Consider the following 23,559-nt stretch of genomic DNA (forward strand, 5'->3'; position numbering starts at 1 on the left):
AGACCAAGTACCATCTAAGCAAAAGCATTTTTGTGACCTCTTATCAATGTCAATGCTTCTTTTACCTAAAAAGGAATAGACTTTAAGGAATTGCTACTACTTTTTCTGAAGTTCTATTTGCTGACTCTCTCACATCTAAAGAAATTGTATATGTAGAAATTCCAGCAAAAGAGGAAATTAAAACATGAAATTATATATTATATATGTAATTTGTTGAAACTTCTATATTATGTATACATTTTATATTATAAAATTATTTTATGTATAAATATTATATATAATGAAATATATAACTATATACACACACTAGATATATTCTCGCACATAGATATATATTAATCTTGTTTTCTCTCTGCTATGGTAAGTTTTGCATGCTGTCTACCTTATGATGTTTCTATTACATCCTAAAAGGAGTTGTATTTTATATTTCCTTAAATTTAAAAAAGTAATTACAATGAGATATCAATTGTTTATAAAAGGAATCAGACCCCTAACCCTCTAGGAAGCAAGAAACAGCTCCTTGCCATGAAACTGATGATTACAGAACCTCTTTTTGTATATTCCTCCTAAGACAAAGGGCTTTTAAAATAAAGCAAAATCAATATGGAGAAATCTCACCAATAGAATTCTCAAAACTAGTTGGATAGCAACTGATTACTTCCTAGCATCTTCATAAACATAAAATTATTTTATAACTTCACTACCAATGCATGTCTCATTAAATTCTGGTTATTTCACTCACTGCATTATAAAAGGAAGCATTTAATTAAGCCTGAAAGAAAAGGATTTTTTTTTATATCTGGCTCCTTATCCTTTAATTGTGCACTAAGTCAGTATGTTTATAATTACAGACTTTCACCCAGTGCAGGTGGGTTCTGAGATTAAGTCAAATGAAAAGAGAAGGAATCTCTGAGTCTCTTTAGCAAAGAGAATCTTTCAAGAAAAGGGCTTTGCCACTTGCCATGGTTTTTCTGATGGCATCTTTGACCTCCTTGTTCCTCAGGCAGTAGATAATAGGGTTGAGCATGGGAGTAAAAACTGCATATATGGCTGAGATCAATTTGTTAGAATTGAGTGAAGCAATGGCCCGAGGTCGGACATACATGAAGATCACAGCTGTATAAAAGATGACCACCACTGTAAGGTGAGAGGCACAGGTGGAGAAGGCCTTCCACTGTCCAGTGGCTGAGGGAATGTGCAGAATGGTAGAGACAATGAAGCCATAGGAAAGGACAGTGGCTGAGAGGGGAAACACAAGAATAAGAATGGCTAGCACAAAGTCTACCATCTCAGCCATAGAAAAGTCCATGCAGGCCAGTTTGAGGATAGGGGAAACATCACAGAAAAAATGGTTCAGGATATTATTGCCACAGAAAGTGACTTGGGAGATGAAGTATACCTTTGCCATGGAGATGGTGAAGCCACTCACCCAGGAACTGAAAGTCAGCTGCACACAAAATCCTGTGGTCATCATGGCTGGATAATGAAGAGGACAACATATAGCCACGTAACGGTCATAGGCCATGGCAGCCAAGAGCACACATTCAGTACAGGCAAGTGAGATGAAAAAATAGAGTTGGATCATGCATCCCAGGAAGGAAATGGTATTGGGATGAAGTAGGAATCCAGCCAACATCTTGGGGACTGTGACAGATACATACCAAGTCTCCAGAAAGGACATGGTACCCAGAAAATAGTACATGGGCTTGTGCAGGGACCCAGTGATCCATACAGTGCTAATGATGACCAAATTCTCCAATAGCACAAACAGATAGGTGATGAGGAAGAGGAAGAAAAGCAGAACCTGTAGCCGTGGGGAAGAAGGGAAACCTACCAGGATGAATTCACTAATATGGGTGATATTTTCCTTTGACATGGCTAGGACACCAAAAGACAAAGGATTTAATGAAAATAGCACGAGTGAGATCCACATTAGCAACAAGGTGCCCTCAGGCTACAGGTACTTTATCATTAAATTTAATTCTGTTCCACAGTCTGGTCCTGGGGTGTGATCTGAGAGGCACGAGAGACCACAAGATCCTCTTCAGAAAATCAGACATTAGAACAGGACCTGAAAACAAATCCACCAAAGACACAAAGTTAAGAATCTCAAAGCAAGTTGGTGCAGCCACTTTGGAGAACAGTGTGGAGATTCCTCAAGAAATTAAAAATAGAACTTCCCTATGACCCTGCAATTGCACTACTGGGTATTTACCCCAAAGATACAGATGTAGTGAAAAGAAGGCCATCTGTACCCCAATGTTTATAGCAGCCATGACCACGGTCACCAAACTGTGGAAAGAACCAAGATGCCCTTCAACAGACGAATGGATAAGGAAGATGTGGTCCATATACACTATGGAGTATTATGCCTCCATCAGAAAGGATGAATACCCAACTTTTGTAGCAACATGGACAGAACTGGAAGAGATTATGCTGAGTGAAATAAGTCAAGCAGAGAGAGTCAATTGTCATATGGTTTCACTTATTTGTGGAGCATAACAAATAGCATGGAGAACAAGGGGAGATGGAAAGGGGAAGGGAGTTGAGGGAAATTGGAAGGGGAAATGAACCATGAGAGACTATGGACTCTGAAAAACAATCTGAGGGTTTTGAAGGCGCGGGGGTGGGAGGTTGGGGGAACCAGGTAGTGGGTATTAGGGAGGGCACAGATTGCATGGAGCACTGGGTGTGGTGCAAAAACAATGAATACTGTTATGCTGAAAAGAAATAAAAAATTAAAAATTTAAAAAAAAGAATCTCAAAGCAGAATCATGAGGTCAGATTCAGGATTTAGGCCTTCAGATCTGGGTCAGAAGGAGGTTTTCAGGTAGTACTAGGAGTAAATACTTTCCTTATCAGCATATTTTCAGATTTCATAAGCAGCTATAAGGCAGGAAACCATCATGATTGGAATAAGTGCAAAGGATGGTCTAGGGCAAGGCAAGAAAGCAGGGTAGTTCAAATTCTAGAGAAAAAGAAAGCAGAAGACCAACTGGAAAACACTCTCCTAAGAGTGTTTGTGAGTGTTTGTGAGTGACTTTGGCCTATGCTTCAATTATATAGTATGTCTCTTGAAAATGCTGGCAAAGCTAGTTAACAATTACTTGCCTATTTTTAGGGCCATGGCTTAAAAAATTGAATGAAGAAATGCCTGCTCTATTTTTTAAAATTTTACTTATTTTTTAAATTTCTTTTCAGTGTTCCAGAATCCATTGTTTTTCCACCACACCCAGTTCTCCATGCAATACAGGCCCTCCATAATACCCACCACCAGGCTCACCCAACGTCCCACCTCCTTCCCCTCCAAAACCCTCAGTCTGTTTCTCAGAAATGCCTGCTCTATTGAGTAATTAAATACATTTGGAAGTTTTAGATGGCTCCTAATAATAATGTTATGTATATACATATATGATAGTTGTATATATACATATAAAATAGTTCACATTTGATCTCAAATTAATTTGTATAGTTCATCTATACCCTCTCCAAAGACTGGTTCAAAATTTTTGTGCTGCCAGAAGTGTTACCTGATTAATTCTATCTACTCCTTGACCCTGAAATTTCTCAATATGAACACTGCCGAACACAAATTGCATTTAAAGAGCTGCCTTGGGACGCCTGGGTGGCTCAGTTGGTTGGGCAGCTGCCTTCGGGTCATGATCCCAGCGTCCTGGGATTGAGTCCCACATCGGGCTCCTTGCTTGGCAGCGAGCCTGCTTCTCCCTCTGCCTCTGCCTGCCACTCTGATGCCTGTGCTCACTCTCGCTTCTCTCTCTATGACAAATGAATAAATAAAATCTTTAAAAAAAAATAAAATAAAATAAAGAGCTGCCTTGAGAGTGAAGAGTCAGGAACTTCAACAACCCAAAAGAGTCCTGGGCTTCTTAGGGCCAATAGAATCTGAGAAGAGAATTGAAATTTAAAAATGCTTTCTTCATAAGTAGGGATAGAAGAGAAAAGTAGAGATAGAAGTTAGAGCACTGGGTATTATATGCAACTAATGAATCATTGAATACTACATCAAAAATTAATGATGTACTATATATTGGCTAATCAAATTTAAATTTTAAAAAGGGGGGAAACAGGGAGTTGAGGGAAATTGGAAGGGGAGATGAACCATGAGAGACTATGGACTCTGAAAAACAATCTGAGGGTTTTGAAGGGGCGGGGGTGGGAGGTTGGGGGACCCAGGTGGTGGGTATTATGGAGGGCACATATGGCATGGAGCACTGGGTGTGGTGCATAAACAATGAATTTTGTTATACTGAAAAGAAATTAATAAAAAATAAAAATAAAAAAATAAAAAAGGGGGAAACCAATTTTTAAATTTTTGCTTGACATTATAAATAATATTAATCTGAAAAAAGAAACATATTTTTCAAGAACACCAATAAAGATGACCTGGAAAAGAAAAGGCAGAATTTAGGGACTTGAAAAATATAAGATATGGAATTTTCTAGATGTTTAGTAGTTTTTTATGATTTGTTATATACTTTGTGGGCCTGAGCCCCCAGATCCCTAATAAAGTAGTTGGTTATATGTGTAGGAAAAATTACCACAGTGAAACAGAACTCAAATTTGACTTCTTTCTCCACTAAAAATAATTTTTCTTTAATTATTTTTTTTCCTTTTTTAAAAATTTCTTTTCAGTGTAACAGAATTCATTGTGTATGCACCACACCCAGTGCTCCATGCAATACATGCCCTCCATAATACCCATCACCAGGCTCACCCAACTTCCCACCCCTGCCCCATCAAAACCCTCAGATTGTGTTTCAGAGTCCATAGTCTCTCATGATTCTTTAATTAGTTTTAACAACTCTCTCAGGGAGGTCATTTTTGCCAATTGTGAGGCAATATGGAAGCACCTAGCCTAAATTACAACAATTATGGAACAAGACTGTGAATGGAATTTTTACCTGTGAATACACACTCATTCATGTCTGATATTTTAGGAATCATAGAAAACAAAAGAGGAACATATTAAGAGACTTGACATGGATAAAAGGAGCCCCAATACTCAGAGCGTACTAAAGCATGAAGAAAACATCAGACCAAATAATTTTAAGAGGTGAATTCTACCCCATGATCTATCTCTTATCAAGTTTGCAATTTGAAGCAAACCTCAGATAATCTAAATTTTAATTCCCTTGAGAGTGAAAAAAAGGATACAATATTTAAAAATTCAACAAATCATGAATGCAAACAATTGATAGCATTATTAGTGGTTAAGATAAAGATCTATTGAATACTTATTGGAGGCCTGGTCCCACAATGCATTTTGAAAATATAAAGATGAAAATGTCAGATTTTTCTATTCAGAATATTCCTATTCCAAATTCTCCTATTTGAGAAATAGATAACACAAGTAAGCAAGCCATGATAGTCCAATATGTTACAGCCACATTGAAAGATAGATACTCAAGTAGCCCATATGACTGCCTTTTAGAAGTGCCCTTCAAAGAAAGCAGTGGTTGGAACTGGAGGGTATTATGCTAAGCAAAAGAAGTCATTCAGAGAAAGACAATTATCATATGGCTTCACTCCTATGTGCATTATAAGAAACGGGGCAGAGGGCCGTTGGGGAAGAGAAGGAAAACTGAATGGGCAGTCCTCAGAGAGGGAGAAAAACCATGAGAGACTCTTAACTATAGGACATGAACTGAGGGGAAGGGAGGTGGGGATGGGGTAATTGGGTGATGGGCATTAAGAAGGGCACATGATGTGATGAGCACTGGGTGTTGCATGCAGCTGATACATTGTTGAACGCTATACCTGAAATCAATGATGTACTATAATTTGGCTAGTTGAATTTAAATGGAAAAAAATCAGTGTAGCTTTCTTATCTGCACCTGGACAGCTGAACCCTGCTAGAGAAAAATCACAAAAGAAGACATGATACTGCCATAATTTATGGTTCTGGAGCTCAACTGTTTCACAAATAATGGCTGGCTATCCTACAATATGTTTTAAATCAATTCACTCTCCACACTTCCCAAAGACACTTGCCTCTGGTCTCTAATCTGCCACCCTTACTCTCTTCTCTGACTCTCAGCAGACAATTTTACCTTTTATTTTATAAAAGAGCTTATAGGATGCATGTTTGTTCAACTTCCCACTATCAAACCATTATGCTTTCTTCTCACAATGTTGCCCATTTATTCTTTAATTCTTATCTAAGACCAGTCCCTCCATCTGCTCTACATATCCCCTTTTTCAGGAAAATAATCTATCAGAGATCCCATATCTTCCTGTATATAAAAATCATTCTTTTCACAAATATTCATTGAACACCTACTCTGTGACAGGCACTATGCTAGATACTTGAAATAGCTCACTGAACAAAGCAGACAACAAGCCCTAACATTAAGAAGTCACATCCTAGTGTAAGGATATAGGTAGTAAGTACAGTTTTTCTCAAGAAAATCTAAGTAAGTACAGTTTTTCTCAAGGAAATTTACTTGAATAAATAAAATAAGGATATAAATGTAAGAATTGATAAGTTCTATGGAGAAAATAGAACAGGATAGGTAAGGAAAATCAGGAATGTAGAGAGTTCAGCAGTTTCTCATTTCAAATAGGATGATCAGGATAAGTCCCATTGAGCAGAATCATGGAAGAAGGTGACAGCCATTTGACTGATGGAAGAGCTTTCCAGACAAAGGGAACAGGTAGCTCAAAGACTTTTAAGTGAAATAACATATGAGAATAGAAAGTCTACTTGGTTGGACTAGAGTGAGTGGAAGGGAGAAGTGAAATCAGAGAAGTAAGGGAGTAGGAGATGTGATGATGAACAGATCACCACAGGCTTTTTAAGCAATTGTAATCATATTTGCCTTTACTCTGAGTAGAGTGGGGACACTTGGAAAGGGTTAGAGCAGTTGAATGACCTGATCTTACTGATGTTTTAAGAATTCCTCTGGCATGGGGGACTTGGGTGGCTCAGTCGGTTAAATGGGTGCCTTTGGCTCAGGTCATGAGCTCAGAGCCCTGAGATCAAGTCCGGCAGCAGGCTCCCTGATTAGTTCCGTCTTGCTCCCCCTGCTTGTGCCCAGTCTCTCTGTCAAACAAATAAATAAAATCTTTTTTAAAAAAGAATTCTTTTGGCATGTTATTCTTATCTAAATCATTTTCTACAACTTTTAAATGGTTAATGAATTATCTCTTTCTAAAAATGATCCTTCTTTACTGGTCATATTTTTGCATCTGACTGAAAAAATTGTACAATTAATTAATCTCTCTCTTTCCTCTCCTTTGATTGCCTACTTTCTACTACTACTACCTCTCTGGTAATATTACCATTTTAAAAATGTTAGCCTTAGTTTCCCACTCCCTAACTCCTCACCCAACCTTTGCACCCACACCTTCAACCCTACCATGACAGTTCCATGTACTGAGAACACTAAGACAAATAGACACTGGAGCTATTTAGTAGAGGAGAAAGAGAAGGGAACAGAGAATTCGAATGTAATGTAATAAGCATTGAAATAGAATATTGAATGTTCAAGGTCTCAGTAAAATACTAATTACTGGGAACCCATGGTAAAGAAGAACTCTTTGTCAGAGGAACCCAGCAAGGTCCTTCACAAAGGAGATACCATTTGAACTGAAATGAAGCTTGTAGAGATTTGGAGAGGAGGAGAAATATCAAGGGGACACAATAGCAAATGCAAAGGCACAAAGTAGAAATAAAAAGTTAATGATGAAATGATTTGTATTTTGATTAGAAAGAATTAGTGGCATGGAGGAGGGAAGTGAATCAAGATAAGCTGGAGCATGAGGTTATGTATAATTAGTCCTTTTCAGATTTTTTCCTTTAAATTTTTACTAGTTCTCTCCGCATTTCCACACACTAAGTCCTACAACATCTGACAAAATACCTCTTGTCACACCACATGTGGAAAACAAGATGAGTCTCATTTGCATGTTCTCTAATTTTAGCCTGAACTCCCTTGTTTTTTAAGATTAGTATTTTATTCTTGAAACTTTGAGGAAGTTGATATTATTGTATTTTCTCCATCATGACCTAGATCTCTGCATACACCCTACCATTCTAAGTACATGAATGAGGGCCACATGGGTCCACTGTCCTTCACTTCTCCCAGTTTTCCTACTTGGCTTTCATCATCTTCACTCTTCATCCCTACCTTCCCCAATATATTCTAGTCAATAAAAAAATTTCATCATTGACTGGGTATCTATCATATGGCAAAATTTGTATTAGATTCTTTCCATATCTTAACTCACATAATTCTTACCACAAAGGGTAAATAATTTGGCTAAATACATACAAGAAAGAAGTGCTGGAGATGGAATTATAACCTAAAACTGTTAGTGCCCAAAGCCCGTGCTCTTTCTACTAAGCAAAAATCCTCCATCTTTAGGTATTACTTCCTACCTCTCTCTCTTTCCACTGTCACACTTCCAGTTCACACCCCAATATTGTGTGTCCACAGTCTGCTCTTATTATTATTATTATTTTTTTACTATCTGGCTCACTCTCCTGGTCTTCAGTCTTGACCCTCAAACTGAAACCAATTTTCCTTTTTATTCATGTCATTCATGTCCAAGCTCCTCATAGCTTTTATACCAATATGAACTTCTATGATCAGCTCAAAGCTCCAAAACCTGATTTATCTGGTCATTTCCCACAGTAACTTGCTTCCCAAATATGTATAACATTCAAGACCTGCTATTACTCATGATGCTTTTCACCCGATCCCTAGTCAGACCTCCATACATGCCTGAATCTATATGGCCTTTCCCACTACACATTGACCTCTGATCCAGCCACTGATGTGGTGTGCTCCACCTAGCCACCATTTCCTAGCTCTGAAGGTCTTTATTAGGAAAAGAGTGTTGGCTCAGTTAGAGGAGTGGCTTCCTGACTGAGTCAAAGGAATAGATTCATGTGTGTTTTTAAGAGATTTTCTTAAGGAGGGCACAAATTGCATGGAACACTGGGTGTGGTGCATAAACAATGAATCTTGGAACACTGGAAAAAAATAAAATTTTTAAAAAATTAAAATTAAAAAAATAAAATATTTTATTTATTTATTATTTGAGGGAGAGAGTGGATGAGAGAGAGACATGAACTGGTGGAGCCATTGGGGTGAAGGGCAGAGGGGGATACAGAAGTAGACTCCCCTTGGAGCAAAGAGCCTGACATAGGCCTCAATACCAGGACCCTGGGATCATGATCTAAGCTGAAGGCAGACAGTTAACAGACCTAGCCACCCAGGTGCCCCTAGGTTGATGTGTATTACTTGAAAGATACTATAGGTAGGAAATAGAAAGAGGGGAAGTTAGGTGAGAACTAGGAAAGTAGTGCAAATAAAGGGATGTGGTTGGTTTGTGTAATTTGGGTGGAAGTCAGGATGGAAAGAAAACTGGAAAGTTCAAGTCTCAGCAGAGGTAGAGTGGGCATGTGTTACAAGGGGCTAGAACCCATACAGAGGCTAGTAAAAAGAACTATTGTCCACTTAAGACAATATATATATATGAAATAGTATTCCTTGCTGCAGACTGAGTGATTTTGCTGAAATAAACATGATCATGGACTCTCCAGTGCAAATCCTATAGTAAGAACTGCACATCTGAACTCTTTACATTGTATAGCAGGTCTCTCATAATCTGACCTCCCACATTCCCCATATCTTAATCTTTTTCCTTTGTTTGGTACTCAACTGAAGCTCAAGTCACATTGAAGATTTTGCAGTCTTCAGGGCAACATCCTGCTTCAAGACCGTGCAGTTGTGCATACTCTCTCCTCTACCTGAAAGTCCTTTTAGCTCTTGCCATGTGGCAAATGCCTACTCAGATTCATCCTCTCTATAAATCACCTACACACCCCCTACTCTCACCTATCTCCTGCCCATCACCCGCAGCTATCTGTTTTTGTATCATTTAGGACCTTAGAGCATCATATCATGATAACATGTATCACTTTGCTTACCTTTCACCACTATTAGATTTGTGAACTTGTTGAAAATACCAACTTTATCCTGTTTTCATCTCATTCATCTTTTTTAATCTCTATTGTCCAGCATAGTTCATGGTGCATGGTTGGCACTCAATAAGCAAATATTTTGTGATATTTAATTAAGAATAGGTGTCTCACCATAATGCATTCTGTTTACTTCTCTTTAGGGATCTGGGTGAAGTAGGTTGTCTTGGTTGAGTCTGGTGTGGAGACCTTGATTCAGATGCTCAGTGGACAGATCTATGGAGAGGTGATCACAGAGAATATCGCCTGTGTTGCCTCTCCACCTGAAAGGATTTGCAGATGAGTTATAGAAAGGAAAAGGGAAAAAGAAATTAAAAAGTGCCTTTGGAATAGCCTGATCTAAATCCTGGAAAATTGTTTCTCTATGAAACTTGAGAGTTCCATGGCTTTGTGATTCTCTTTGCCTGGAAAAACTCTGGGGTCCAGATGGATTATAAGGAAATGAAAAACTACTCTGCTATTGATTCAAAGAAAATGCAGCATAACCAAAATGCAAAGGTTACTTCTGGGCCTTTGAATGCCCCTGTTGGGTGATAGCCCAAATGAGCAGAAAATTTTCTGTTTTGTATGTTCTTTTTCTGTAGCTATTTGATGTGTATCTTTTCCCTTTCCTCTCTCTTGCTCTCATTCTGTTTCTCTGCCACTGAACTTGGGCTGACTTTGCATGTTGACTCTTCCCACAGACCTCATTCAGGCAGAACCTGGAGATGAATAGGTCAATGATGCAACAAGCCCACTGCTCAGTAGAGACAGCCATTCTTTAAAAGACACACCCTTGGGGATCTGGTTCACAAGTGCTACAGGATTTTCAAGGCAACAGTGACAAAGAAATTAGAGAAATTTCCCTAGTGATCTCCAAAGGTCAACAAACAGAGAAGATGCTAGATGATTATCAGATGAGAAACAGAGAACAGCAACAGCTTCATAGCAAATCAGCCTAGGATTGATCCTAATATTGGTCACAAGCATTAATTTTCCTTCCTCTCTGGTTGCTGGGAAGTAACTATTACTCATGATCTAGGACTTTAAGTGATTAATTTAACTCAGAGGAGTGCTGATGAGGGGCTCAAAATACAGAAAAGATAATTGAAAGGTGTTAATTGTACAAGCTAAACTCTAGGTAGAAGCACAACTATCTCTTTATTCCCTTCACTCAAGAGAGGAGTACTCCCAGGTTGTTTGTTTTTCCCAGAGCCAAGCAACTGTACGTAGGGGCATGGATCAAGCTTTGTGGATAAAGCAAATTTAGAAGTAGCCAGTTTTGTCTCATCTTTTATGGAAACTTCTCTTATTTCAGCTCTTCCTTTAGGAATGTTTTATATTACTCTTCTGTGTTTCATGTGAGTAGTTATTGAGAATAACCTAAGGAAGCTGTTTTAGAAGGTGGAATATCGAGGAGTCAAGATGGCGGAGAAGTAGCAGGCTGAGACTACTTCGGGTAGCGGGAGATCAGCTAAATAGCTTATCTAAAGATTGCAAACACCTACAAATCCAACGGGAGATTGAAGAGAAGAAGAACAGCAATTCCAGAAACAGAAAATCAACCACTTTCTGCAAGGTAGGACTGGCGGAGAAGTGAATCCAAAGCGACGGGAAGATAGACCGCGGGGGGAGGGGCCGGCTCCCGGCGAGCGGCGGAGCAACGGAGCAAAATCAGGACTTTTAAAAGTCTGTTCCGCGGAGGGACATCGCTCCAGAGGCTTAACTGGGGTGAAGCCCAGGCGGGGTAAGCGCGGCCTCAGGTCCCGCAGGGTCGCAGAAGGATCGGGGGTGTCTCAGTGTCGCAGAGCTTACCGGTATTAGAACGGGGAAGCCGGCTGCAGAGACAGAGCCGAGGAGTGACTCTCAGCTCCGGGTTGCCGTGAACCGGTCGCAGGCTCGGTCAGCTCGGAGCGCAGCCGTAGGCCAGGGTGACGGTAGTCATTTGGCACTGTTCTCTGAGGGCGCACTGAGGAGTGGGGCCCCGGGCTCTCGGCTCCTCCGGGCCGGAGACCAGGAGGCCGCCATCTTTATTCCCGTCCTCCGGACTCTACGGAAAGCGCTCAGGGAACAAAAGCTCCCCAAAGCGAACCCGAGCGGATGACTCAGCGCGACCCCGGGTAAGGGCGGTGCAACTCCGCCTGGGGCAAAGACGCTTGAGAATCACTACAACGGGCCCCTCCCCCAGAAGATCTACGGGAAACCCAGCCAGGACCAAGTTCACCTACCAAGGAGAACGGCGGAATTCCAGAGGAGAAGAAAGCAAAGCACGGAACTCATGGCTTTCTCCCCATGATTTTTTAGCCTTGCAGTTAATTTAATTTTTTTTTCTTTTTCAATTTTTTTTTCTTTTTCTCTTCTTCTGCTAAATTTTTTTTAACTTTTACCGTTTTCTTTTTTTAACGTTTTTAAAATAGTTTATCTAATATATATATATTTTTTCCTCTTTTTATATTTTTTCTTTATCGGCTTTCTTTTTTTTAATAGTTTTTTTTTTTTCTTTCTTTCTGAACCCCTTTTTATCCCCTTTCTCCCCCCTCACAATTCAGGATCTCTTCTGATTTGGCTAAAGCATATTTTCCTGGGGTTGTTGCCACCCTTTTAGTATTTTACTTGCTCCTTCATAAACTCTTATCTGGACAAAATGACAAGGCGGAAAAATTCACAACAAAAAAAAGAACAAGAGGCAATACCAAAGGCTAGGGACCTAATCAATACAGACATTGGTAATATGTCAGATATAGAGTTCAGAATGATGATTCTCAAGGTTCTAGCCGGGCTTGAAAAAGGCATGGAAGATATTAAAGCAACCCTCTCGGGAGATATAAAAGCCCTCTCTGGAGAAATAAAAGAACTAAAATCTAACCAAGTTGAAATCAAAAAAGCTATTAATGAGGTGCAATCAAAAATGGAGGCTCTCACTGCTAGGATAAATGAGGCAGATGAAAGAATTAGCGATATAGAAGACCAAATGACAGAGAATAAAGAAGCTGAGCAAAAGAGGGACAAACAGCTACTGGACCACGAGGGGAGAATTCGAGAGATAAGTGACACCATAAGACGAAACAACATTAGAATAATTGGGATTCCAGAAGAAGAGGAAACAGAGAGGGGAGCAGAAGGTATATTGGAGAGAATTATTGGAGAGAATTTCCCCAATATGGCAAAGGGAACAAGCATCAAAATCCAGGAGGTTCAGAGAACCCCCCTCAAAATCAATAAGAATAGGTCTACACCCCGTCACCTAATAGTAAAATTGACAAGTCTTAGTGACAAAGAAAAGATCCTGAAAGCAGCCCGGGAAAAGAAGTCTGTAACGTACAATGGTAAAAATATTAGATTGGCAGCAGACTTATCCACAGAGACCTGGCAGGCCAGAAAGAGCTGGCATGATATATTCAGAGTACTAAATGAGAAAAACATGCAGCCAAGAATACTATATCCAGCTAGGCTATCATTGAAAATAGACGGAGAGATTAAAAGCTTTCAGGACAAACAAAAACTGAAAGAATTTGCAAATACCAAACCAGCTCTACAGGAAATATTGAAAGGGGTCCTCTAAGCAAAGAGAGACCCTCAAAGTAGTAGATCAGAAAGAAACAGAGACAATATACAATAACAGTCACCTTACAGGCAATACAATGGCACTAAATTCATATCTCTCAATACTTACCCTGAATGTTAATGGGCTAAATGCCCCAATCAAAAGACACAGGGTATCAGAATGGATAAAAAAACAAAAACCATCTATATGTTGCCTACAAGAAACTCATCTTACACCCGAAGACACCTCCAGGTTTAAAGTGAGGGGGTGGAAAAGAATTTACCATGCTAATGGACATCAGAAGAAAGCAGGAGTGGCAATCCTTATATCAGATCAATTAGATTTTAAGCCAAAGATTATAATAAGAGATGAGGAAGGACACTATATCATACTCAAAGGAACTGTCCAACAAGAAGATCTAACAATTTTAAATATCTATGCCCCTAACATGGGAGCAGCCAACTATATAAACCAATTAATAACAAAATCAAAGAAACACATCGACAAGAATACAATAATAGTAGGGGATTTTAACACTCCCCTCACTGAAATGGACAGATCATCCAAGCAAAAGATCAACAAGGAAATCAAGGCCTTAAATGACACACTGGACCAGATGGACATCACAGATATATTCAGAACATTTCATCCCAAAGCAACAGAATACACATTCTTCTCTAGTGCACATGGAACATTCTCCAGAATAGATCACATTCTTGGTCCTAAATCAAGTCTCAACCGGTATCAAAAGATTGGGATCATTCCCTGCATATTTTCAGACCACAATGCTCTGAAGCTAGAACTCAATAACAAGAGGAAATTTGGAAAGAACCCAAATACATGGAGACTAAACAGCATCCTTCTAAAGAATGAATGGGTCAACCAGGAAATCAAAGAAGAATTGAAAAAATTTATGGAAACAAATGATAATGAAAACACAACGGTTCAGAATCTGTGGGACACAACAAAGGCAGTCCTGAGAGGAAAATATATAGCGGTACAAGCCTTTCTCAAGAAACAAGAAAGGTCTCAGGTACACAACCTAACCCTACACCTAAAGGAGCTGGAGAAAGAACAAGAAAGAAACCCTAAACCCAGCAGGGGAAGAGAAATGATAAAGATCAGAGCAGAAATCAATGAAATAGAAACCAAAAAAACAATAGAACAAATCAATGAAACTAGGAGCTGGTTCTTTGAAAGAATTAATAAGATTGATAAACCCCTGGCCAGACTTATCAAAAAGAAAAGAGAGAGGACCCAAATAAATAAAATCATGAATGAAAGAGGAGAGATCACAACGAACACCAAAGAAATACAGACAATTATAAGAACATACTATGAGCAACTCTACGCCAACAAATTTGACAATCTGGAAGAAATGGATGCATTCCTAGAGACATATAAACTACCACAACTGAACCAGGAAGAAATAGAAAGCCTGAACAGACCCATAACCAGTAAGGAGATTGAAACAGTCATCAAAAATCTCCAAACAAACAAAAGCCCAGGGCCAGATGGCTTCCCGGGGGAATTCTACCAAACATTTAAAGAAGAACTAATTCCTATTCTCCTGAAACTGTTCCAAAAAATAGCAATAGAAGGAAAACTTCCAAACTCATTTTATGAGGCCAGCATCACCTTGATCCCAAAACCAGACAAGGATCCCAACAAAAAAGAGAACTACAGACCAATATCCTTGATGAACACAGACGCAAAAATTCTCGCCAAAATACTAGCCAATAGGATTCAACAGTACGTTAAAAGGATTATTCACCACGACCAAGTGGGATTTATTCCAGGGCTGCAAGGCTGGTTCAACATCCGCAAATCAATCAATGTGATACAACACATTAATAAAAGAAAGAACAAGAACCATATGATACTCTCCATAGATGCTGAAAAAGCATTTGACAAAGTACAGCATCCCTTCCTGATCAAAACTCTTCAAAGTGTAGGGATAGACGGCACATACCTCAATATTATCAAAGCCATCTATGAAAAACCCACCGCAAATATCATTCTCAATGGAGAAAAACTGAAAGCTTTTCCGCTAAGGTCAGGAACACGGCAGGGATGTCCGTTATCACCACTGCTATTCAACATAGTACTAGAAGTCCTAGCCTCAGCAATCAGACAACAAAAGGAAATTAAAGGCATCCAAATCGGCAAAGAAGAAGTCAAACTATCACTCTTCGCAGATGATATGATACTGTATGTGGAAAACCCAAAAGACTCCACTCCAAAACTGCTAGAACTTGTCCAGGAATTCAGTAAAGTGTCAGGATATAAAATCAATGCACAGAAATCAGTTGCATTTCTCTACACCAACAACAAGACAGAAGAAAGAGAAATTAAGGAGTCCATCCCATTTACAATTGCACCCAAAACTATAAGATACCTAGGAATAAACCTAACCAAAGAGACTAAGAATCTATACTCAGAAAACTATAAAGTACTCATGAAAGAAATTGAGGAAGACACAAAGAAATGGAAAAATGTTCCATGCTCCTGGATTGGAAGAATAAATATTGTGAAAATGTCTATGCTATCTAAAGCAATCTACACATTTAATGCAATTCCTATCAAAGTACCATCCATTTTTTTCAAAGAAATGGAACAAATAATCCTAAAATTTATATGGAACCAGAAAAGACCTCGAATAGCCAAAGGAATATTGAAAAAGAAAGCCAAAGTTGGTGGCATCACAATTCCGGACTTCAAGCTCTATTACAAAGCTGTCATCATCAAGACAGCATGGTACTGGCACAAAAACAGACACATAGATCAATGGAACAGAATAGAGAGCCCAGAAATGGACCCTCAACTCTATGGTCAACTCATGTTCGACAAAGCAGGAAAGAATGTCCAATGGAACAAAGACAGCCTCTTCAATAAATGGTGTTGGGAAAATTGGACAGCCACATGCAGAAAAATGAAATTGGATCATTTCCTTACACCACACACGAAAATAGACTCAAAATGGATGAAGGATCTCAATGTGAGAAAGGAATCCATCAAAATCCTTGAGGAGAACACAGGCAGCAACCTCTTCGACGTCAGCCGCAGCAACATCTTCCTAGGAACATCACCAAAGGCAAGGGAAGCAAGGGCAAAAATGAACTTTTGGGACTTCATCAAGATCAAAAGCTTTTGCACAGCAAAGGAAACAGTTAAAAAAACCAAAAGACAACTGACAGAATGGGAGAAGATATTTGCAAATGACATATCAGATAAAGGGCTAGTGTCCAAAATCTATAAAGAACTTAGCAAACTCAACACCCAAAGAACAAAGAATCCAATCAAGAAATGGGCAGAGGACATGAACAGACATTTCTGCAAAGAAGACATCCAGATGGCCAACAGACACATGAAAAAGTGCTCCATATCACTCGGCATCAGGGAAATACAAATCAAAACCACCATGAGATATCACCTCACACCAGTCAGAATGGCTAAAATTAACAAGTCAGGAAATGACAGATGCTGGCGAGGATGCGGAGAAAGGGGAACCCTCCTACACTGTTGGTGGGAATGCAAGCTGGTGCAACCACTCTGGAAAACAGCATGGAGGTTCCTCAAAATGTTGAAAATAGAACTACCCTATGACCCTGCAATTGCACTGCTGGGTATTTACCCTAAAGATACAAACGTAGTGATCCGAAGGGGCACGTGCACCCGAATGTTTATAGCAGCAATGTCTACAATAGCCAAACTATGGAAAGAACCTAGATGTCCATCAACAGACGAATGGATAAAGAAGATGTGGTATATATACACAATGGAATACTATGCAGCCATCAAAAGAAATGAAATCTTGCCATTTGCGACGACGTGGATGGAACTAGAGGGTATCATGCTTAGCGAAATAAGTCAATCGGAGAAAGACAACTATCATATGATCTCCCTGATATGAGGGAGAGGAGATGCAACATGGGGGGTTGAGGGGGTAGGAGAAGAGTAAATGAAACAAGATGGGATTGGGAGGGAGACAAACCATAAGTGACTCTTAATTTCACAAAACAAACTGAGGGTTGATGGGGGGAGGGGGTTGGGAGAGGAGGTGGGGTTATGGATATCGGGGAGGGTATGTGCTATGGTGAGTGTTGTGAAGTGTGTAAACCTGGCGATTCGCAGACCTGTACCCCTGGGGATAAAAATATATGTTTATAACGCTGTAAAAAAAAAAAAAAGAAAGAAAGAAAGGATGAATCCCCAAGTTTTGTAGCAACATGGACGGGACTGGAAGAGATTATGCTGAGTGAAATAAGTCAAGCAGAGAGAGTCAATTATCATATGGTTTCACTTATTTGTGGATCATAACAAATAGCATGGAGGACAAGGGGAGATGGAGAGGAGAAGGGAGTTGAGGGAAATTGGAAGGGGAGGTGAACCATGAGAGACTATGGACTCTGAAAAACGATCTGAGAATTTTGAAGGGGTGGGGGGTGGGAGGTTGGGGGCACCAGGTGGTGGGTATTGTAGAGGGCACGGATTGCATGGAGCACTGGGTGTGGTGCAAAAATAATGAATACTGTTATGCTGAAAAAAATTAAAAAATTAAAAAAAAAAAAAAAAAAAAAAGAAGGTGGAATATCCATTTCTAGAGACCCAAGAAGAAAATAAGCTGGGATTCCAAGCAAAGGAGGGCAGGAAGGAAGGCAAAGTGTACATGAAATAGGCAGCTTATGGCATCTTTGCTCTAAACCTTAAGACTGAAACCTTCTCTTTGCTCATTTAATATTTTCACATCTCCTTTAACCATCCAAGTGTTGATACTGTGAGACCTATGATTAGACTGTGAGTCTGGGGAAACTACAAAGAGGCTGCTCAGACTTTGAAAGTCTAGGAGTTAGATCAGCAGAACAAGAAATGACCTTGTGTCTCAGATCTGGTCCAAGGCTGCTCACCAATTAAGAGACTGGGGACTCATACTCTAACATTCAACAGAATGTGTCTTTGCCTGCAATATCCCTTTTGCATATATCTCTTTAGTTTTTTTGTTGTTGTTTTGTTTTCTTTTGTTTTTAATGTCTTAATTTTATTTTTTTCAGTGTTCCAAGATTCATTGTTTATCCACCACACCCAGTGCTCCATACAATACATGCCCTCCTTAATACCTACCACCAGGCTCACCCATCCCTCCAGCCTCCTCCCCTCCAAAACCCTCAGTTTGTTTCTTAGAGTTTACAGTATTTCATGTTTCATATTCCCCTCTGGCTTACCCCCATTCACTTATCTTTTCCTTCTTCTAATGTTCTCCATGTTATTCCTCATTCTCCACAAGTAAGTGAAACCATATAATTGACTCTCTCTGCTTGACTTACTTCACTCAGCATAATCTCCTCCTGTCCTGTCCATGTTGATACAAAAGTTGGGTATTCTTCCTTTCTGATGGTCACGTAATATTCCACTGTATATATGTACCATATTTTCCTTATCCATTCATCAGCTGAAGGGCATCTTGGTTCTTTCCACATATTGGCAATTGTGGCCATTGCTGCTATGAACATTGGGGTACAGATGGCCCTTCTTTCACTACATCTGTATCTTTGGGGTAAATACCCAGTAGTGCAATTGTAGGGTCATAGGGAAGCTCTCTTTTTAATTTTTTGAGGACTCTCCACACTGTTTTCCGAAGTGGCTGCACCAGCTTGCATTACCACCAACAGCGTAAGAGGGTTCCCCTTTCTCCACATCCTCTCCAACATTTGTTGTTTCCTGCCTTGTTCATCTTGGCCATTCTAACTGGTATAAGTTGATATCTCAATGTAGTTTTGATTTGAATCTCCCTGATGGCTAGTGATGATGAACATTTTTTCATGTGTCTGTTAGCCATTTGTATGTCTTCTTTGGAGAAGTGTCTGTTCATGCTTTCTGCATATATCTTTGAAAACAGTAGGTGTGGTAGCAGCAACTGAAGGCTATTGTCCAATATTTGAAAATTTTCTTCGTTCCCTGTTAAGTACTTTTTTTTTTAACATTTTTTAAATTTATTTTCAGCATAACAGTATTCATTGTTTTTGTACCACACCCAGTGCTCCATGCAATCCGTGCCCTCTCTAATACCCACCACCTGGTTCCCCCAACCTCCCACCCCCCCACCTCTTCAAACCCTTCAGATTGTTTTTCAGAGTCCATAGTCTCTCATTGTTCACCTCCCCTTCCAATTTCCCCCAACTCCCTTCTCCTAACTCCCCATGTCCTCCATGCTATTTGTTATTCTCCACAAATAAATACTTTTGATGAGAGTTAAAACCATCAAACATCTTCCTTATCCATTCATCCATTGAAGGGCATCTTGGTTGTTTCCACAGTTTGGTGACCGTGGCCATTTCTGCTATAAACTGGGTGTGGTGCAAAAACAATGAATACTGTTACACTGAAAATAAATTTAAAAAATTAAAAAAAATTAATTCAAAAAAAATAAAGAGGAAATTAAAGTTTAAAAAAAACATCAAACATAAGTAGAATTTTGGTTCCATCTATATAGCATTCATGTGAACATATTTTCTGGGCTAAAATTCATGACCAGGAACAGAGATAATTTTTTTATGTGTGGATTTACTTTTATACAAACACATAGTTATAATGGAGTCAATTTATAATTCCTCCATTCAGTTAGTATCTTTTATTAAAATTGAATTTAGGTGAAATAATTATTATAATATTTATGTGATTATTTTCATCATTCATCTAATGTGGGGGCTTACATGATATTTTTCCATTTATGCTTATAAGGAACTCTGCTTCTGTCACTATTCATAAAGTTTACTGCTTTTGGTAATTTGATGGTCAATAACTGCACCATTGGAATTCTAGGATAATTCTGGATACCTTAGAAAGTAATTGAACTATTCATTTCAAGCTCTCATACCATAACCCTTTGAATTATTCTAAACTTTAATTCCTTTACCCCAGAACACCCCAACCAATCAAATGACTAAAATCATCTCTATTTTAATTTCAAGGACTACCATCATCAGGGACTTAAGGACATCTGTGAATACATAAGAGCAAGAGCAACTTTTTACAGAAAACTGAAATGAATTAACTAATAAATAACAATTTCCTAGGGTAATTGTATCATCAGTGTTCTGTTACAGGTAATGGAATTCACCTTAGCTAGTTTTGGTAGAAAGAAAATTTGATTCTTTAAAATCATTGAGAGAGCTGGTACAGAGGGCTTTAGGCTGAACCCTGGGAATAACAGTCAGCCTCCAGAATCCCCTCATCTCAATCACAATAGAAAAAGTTGTTGCTGTTGCTGCTGCCTCCTCTTCAGGGCTGATGAACCAGAATCTCTGGCCCCAGAATTTTGGCCATAATTTATGTCAGCTAAATCAATGTCTCTCCCTCCCTCTACATGTGACTTATGTGTGAATCAGAGTCCCATATAAGCACAATAGAGAGGAACCTAAACATGAATGAAAACCTGAGAACTGTAGTTTTAAGTTTTCCAGCCTCAGCACGTTAGCAGGTGTTGAAATGGATATGAAGAACTAATACATGATATTTACCTCAGTCTAAAAATTGGAAGAATTTGAAAGAATAGGGTACTTAAGAATTGGAAATATGTCAGATTTGGAAGGTGTGGGCACTGTGGCTTTTGACTGAGAGTAGATATACATTCACACCTGTAGTTACTCATCAAATGTCTATTGACTATTAAATAGGTAATAAAGAGAAATAATTTTTAGTAATTGTGAGTCATACAGAAACGTCTGTGATATAAGAATATAGTATGTGATATTAAAACTAATATGAGAAATAACATGTATATTTGAATCATTATTGATATAAGACAGAGTCTGGAAGAATGTTGCAACTAAGATATTGTCACACTAAATAGGAGTTAAGTGCAGCTAGAGATCACTTCTTTCTCTTTTTTTCCTTTTTATTATTTTTTTAAATTATTTTTATTAACATATAAAGTATTATTTGTCCCCAGGGTTACAGGTCTGTGAATCATCAGGCTTACATATTTCACAGCACTACCATAGCACATACCCTCCCCAATATCCATAACCCAACTACCCTCTCCATACCCCACACACCCCAGAAACCCTCAGTTTGTTTTGTGGGATTAAGAGGCTCTTATGGTTTATCTCCCTCCCAATCCCATCTTGTTTCATTTTTTCCATCCCTAACCCCTACAACCCTTTACCCTGACTCTCAAATTCCTCAATCAGAGAGGCCAAATGATAATTGTCTTACTCTGATTGAATTATTTTGCTTGGCATAATACCCTCTAGTTCCAACGACATCATCACAAATGGCAAGTTCTCATTTCTTTTGATGGCTGCATACTATTCCACTGTATGTATGTACGTGTGTGTGTGTGTGTGTGAATGTGTATAATCTCACGTCTTCTTTAACCATTCATCTGTTGATGGACGTCTAGGTTCTTTCCATAGTTTGGCTATTGTGGACATTGCTGCTATAAACATTCAGGTGCACATGCCCCTTCAGATAACTACATTTGTATCTTTAGGGTAAATACCCAGTAGTGTGATTGCTGAGTCATAGGATAGCACTACTTTCAACTTTTTGAGGAGCCTCCATACTGTTCTCCAGTGTGGCTGCACCAGCTTACATTCCCACAGTCTAGGAGGGTTCCCTTTCTCCACATTCTCAAGAACATCTGTCATTTACTGACTTGTTAATTTTAGACATTCTGACTGGTGTGAGGTGTTATTTCATTGTGATTTTGATTTGCATTTCCCTGATGCTGAGTGATGAGGAGCACTTTTTCATTTGTCTGGATGTCTTCTTTTCAGAAAAGTCTGCTCATGTCTTCTGCCCATTTCTTAATTGGATTAATTGGTCTTTGGTTTTGACTTTATTAATTTTTTTTTATTTTCAGAATAACAGTATTCATTGTTTTTGCACCACACCCAGTGCTTCATGCAATCTGTGCCCTCTCCAATACCCACCACCTGGTTCCCCCAACCTCCCACCCCCGCGCCTTCAAAACCCTCAGATTGTTTTTCAGAGTCCATAGTCTCTCATGGTTCACCTCCCCTTCCAATATCCCCCAATTCCCTTCTCCTCTCCATCTCCCCTTGTCCTCCATACCATTTGTTATGCTCCACAAATAAGTGAAACCATATGATAACTGACTCTCTCTGCTTGACTTATTTCACTCAGCATAATCTCTTCCAGTCCCTTCCATGTTGCTACAAAAGTTGGGTATTCATCCTTTCTGATGGAGGCATAATACTCCATAGTGTATATGGACCACATCTTCCTTATCCATTCGTCCGTTGAAGGGCATCTTGGTTTTTTCCACAGTTTGGTGACCGTGGCCATGGCTGCTATAAACATTGGGGTACAGATGGCCCTTCTTTTCACTACATCTGTATCTTTGGGGTAAATACCCAGTAGTGCAATTGCAGGGTCATAGGGAAGCTCTATTTTTAATTTCTTGAGGAATCTCCACACTGTTCTCCAAACTGGCTGCACCAACTTGCATTCCCACCAACAGTGTAAGAGGGTTCCCCTTTCTCCACATCCCCTCCAACACATGTTGTTTCCTGTCTTGCTAATTTTGGCCATTCTAACTGGTGTAAGTTGATATCTCAATGTGGTTTTAATTTGAATCTCCCTGATGGCTAGTGATGATGAACATTTTTTCATGTGTCTGATAGCCATTTGTATCAAAATCAAAAGCTTTTGCACAGCAAAGGAAACAGTCAAGAAAACAAAGAGGCAACCCATGGAATGGGAGAAGATATTTGCAAATGACAGTACAGACAAAAGGTTGATATCCAGGATCTATAAAGAACTCCTCAAACTCAACACATACAAAACAGATAATCATATCAAAAAATGGGCAGAAGATATAAACAGACACTTCTCCAGTGAAGAGTTTATAAGTTCTTTAGAGATTTTGGATACTAGCCTTTTATCTGATATGTCATTTGCAAATATCTTCTCCCATTCTGTCAGTTGTCTTTTGGTTTCATTGACTGTTTCTTTTGCTGTGCAAATGCTTTTGATCTTGATGAAGTCCCAATAGCTCATTTTT

General features: G+C 39.1%; 1 protein-coding gene across 1 annotated transcript; it reads right to left on the reverse strand.

Moving 5' to 3' along the window:
• Window positions 1–919: 919 nt before the first annotated feature.
• Window positions 920–1,876, reverse strand: LOC125079559 (olfactory receptor 6). Its single transcript, XM_047693260.1, has one exon. It carries the CDS (start codon window positions 1,874–1,876, stop codon window positions 920–922), a length of 957 nt encoding a protein of 318 aa, XP_047549216.1.
• Window positions 1,877–23,559: the final 21,683 nt, after the last annotated feature.

Source organism: Lutra lutra, chromosome 10 (assembly GCF_902655055.1).
Source record: "Lutra lutra chromosome 10, mLutLut1.2, whole genome shotgun sequence".
Classification (NCBI taxonomy): domain Eukaryota; kingdom Metazoa; phylum Chordata; class Mammalia; order Carnivora; family Mustelidae; genus Lutra; species Lutra lutra.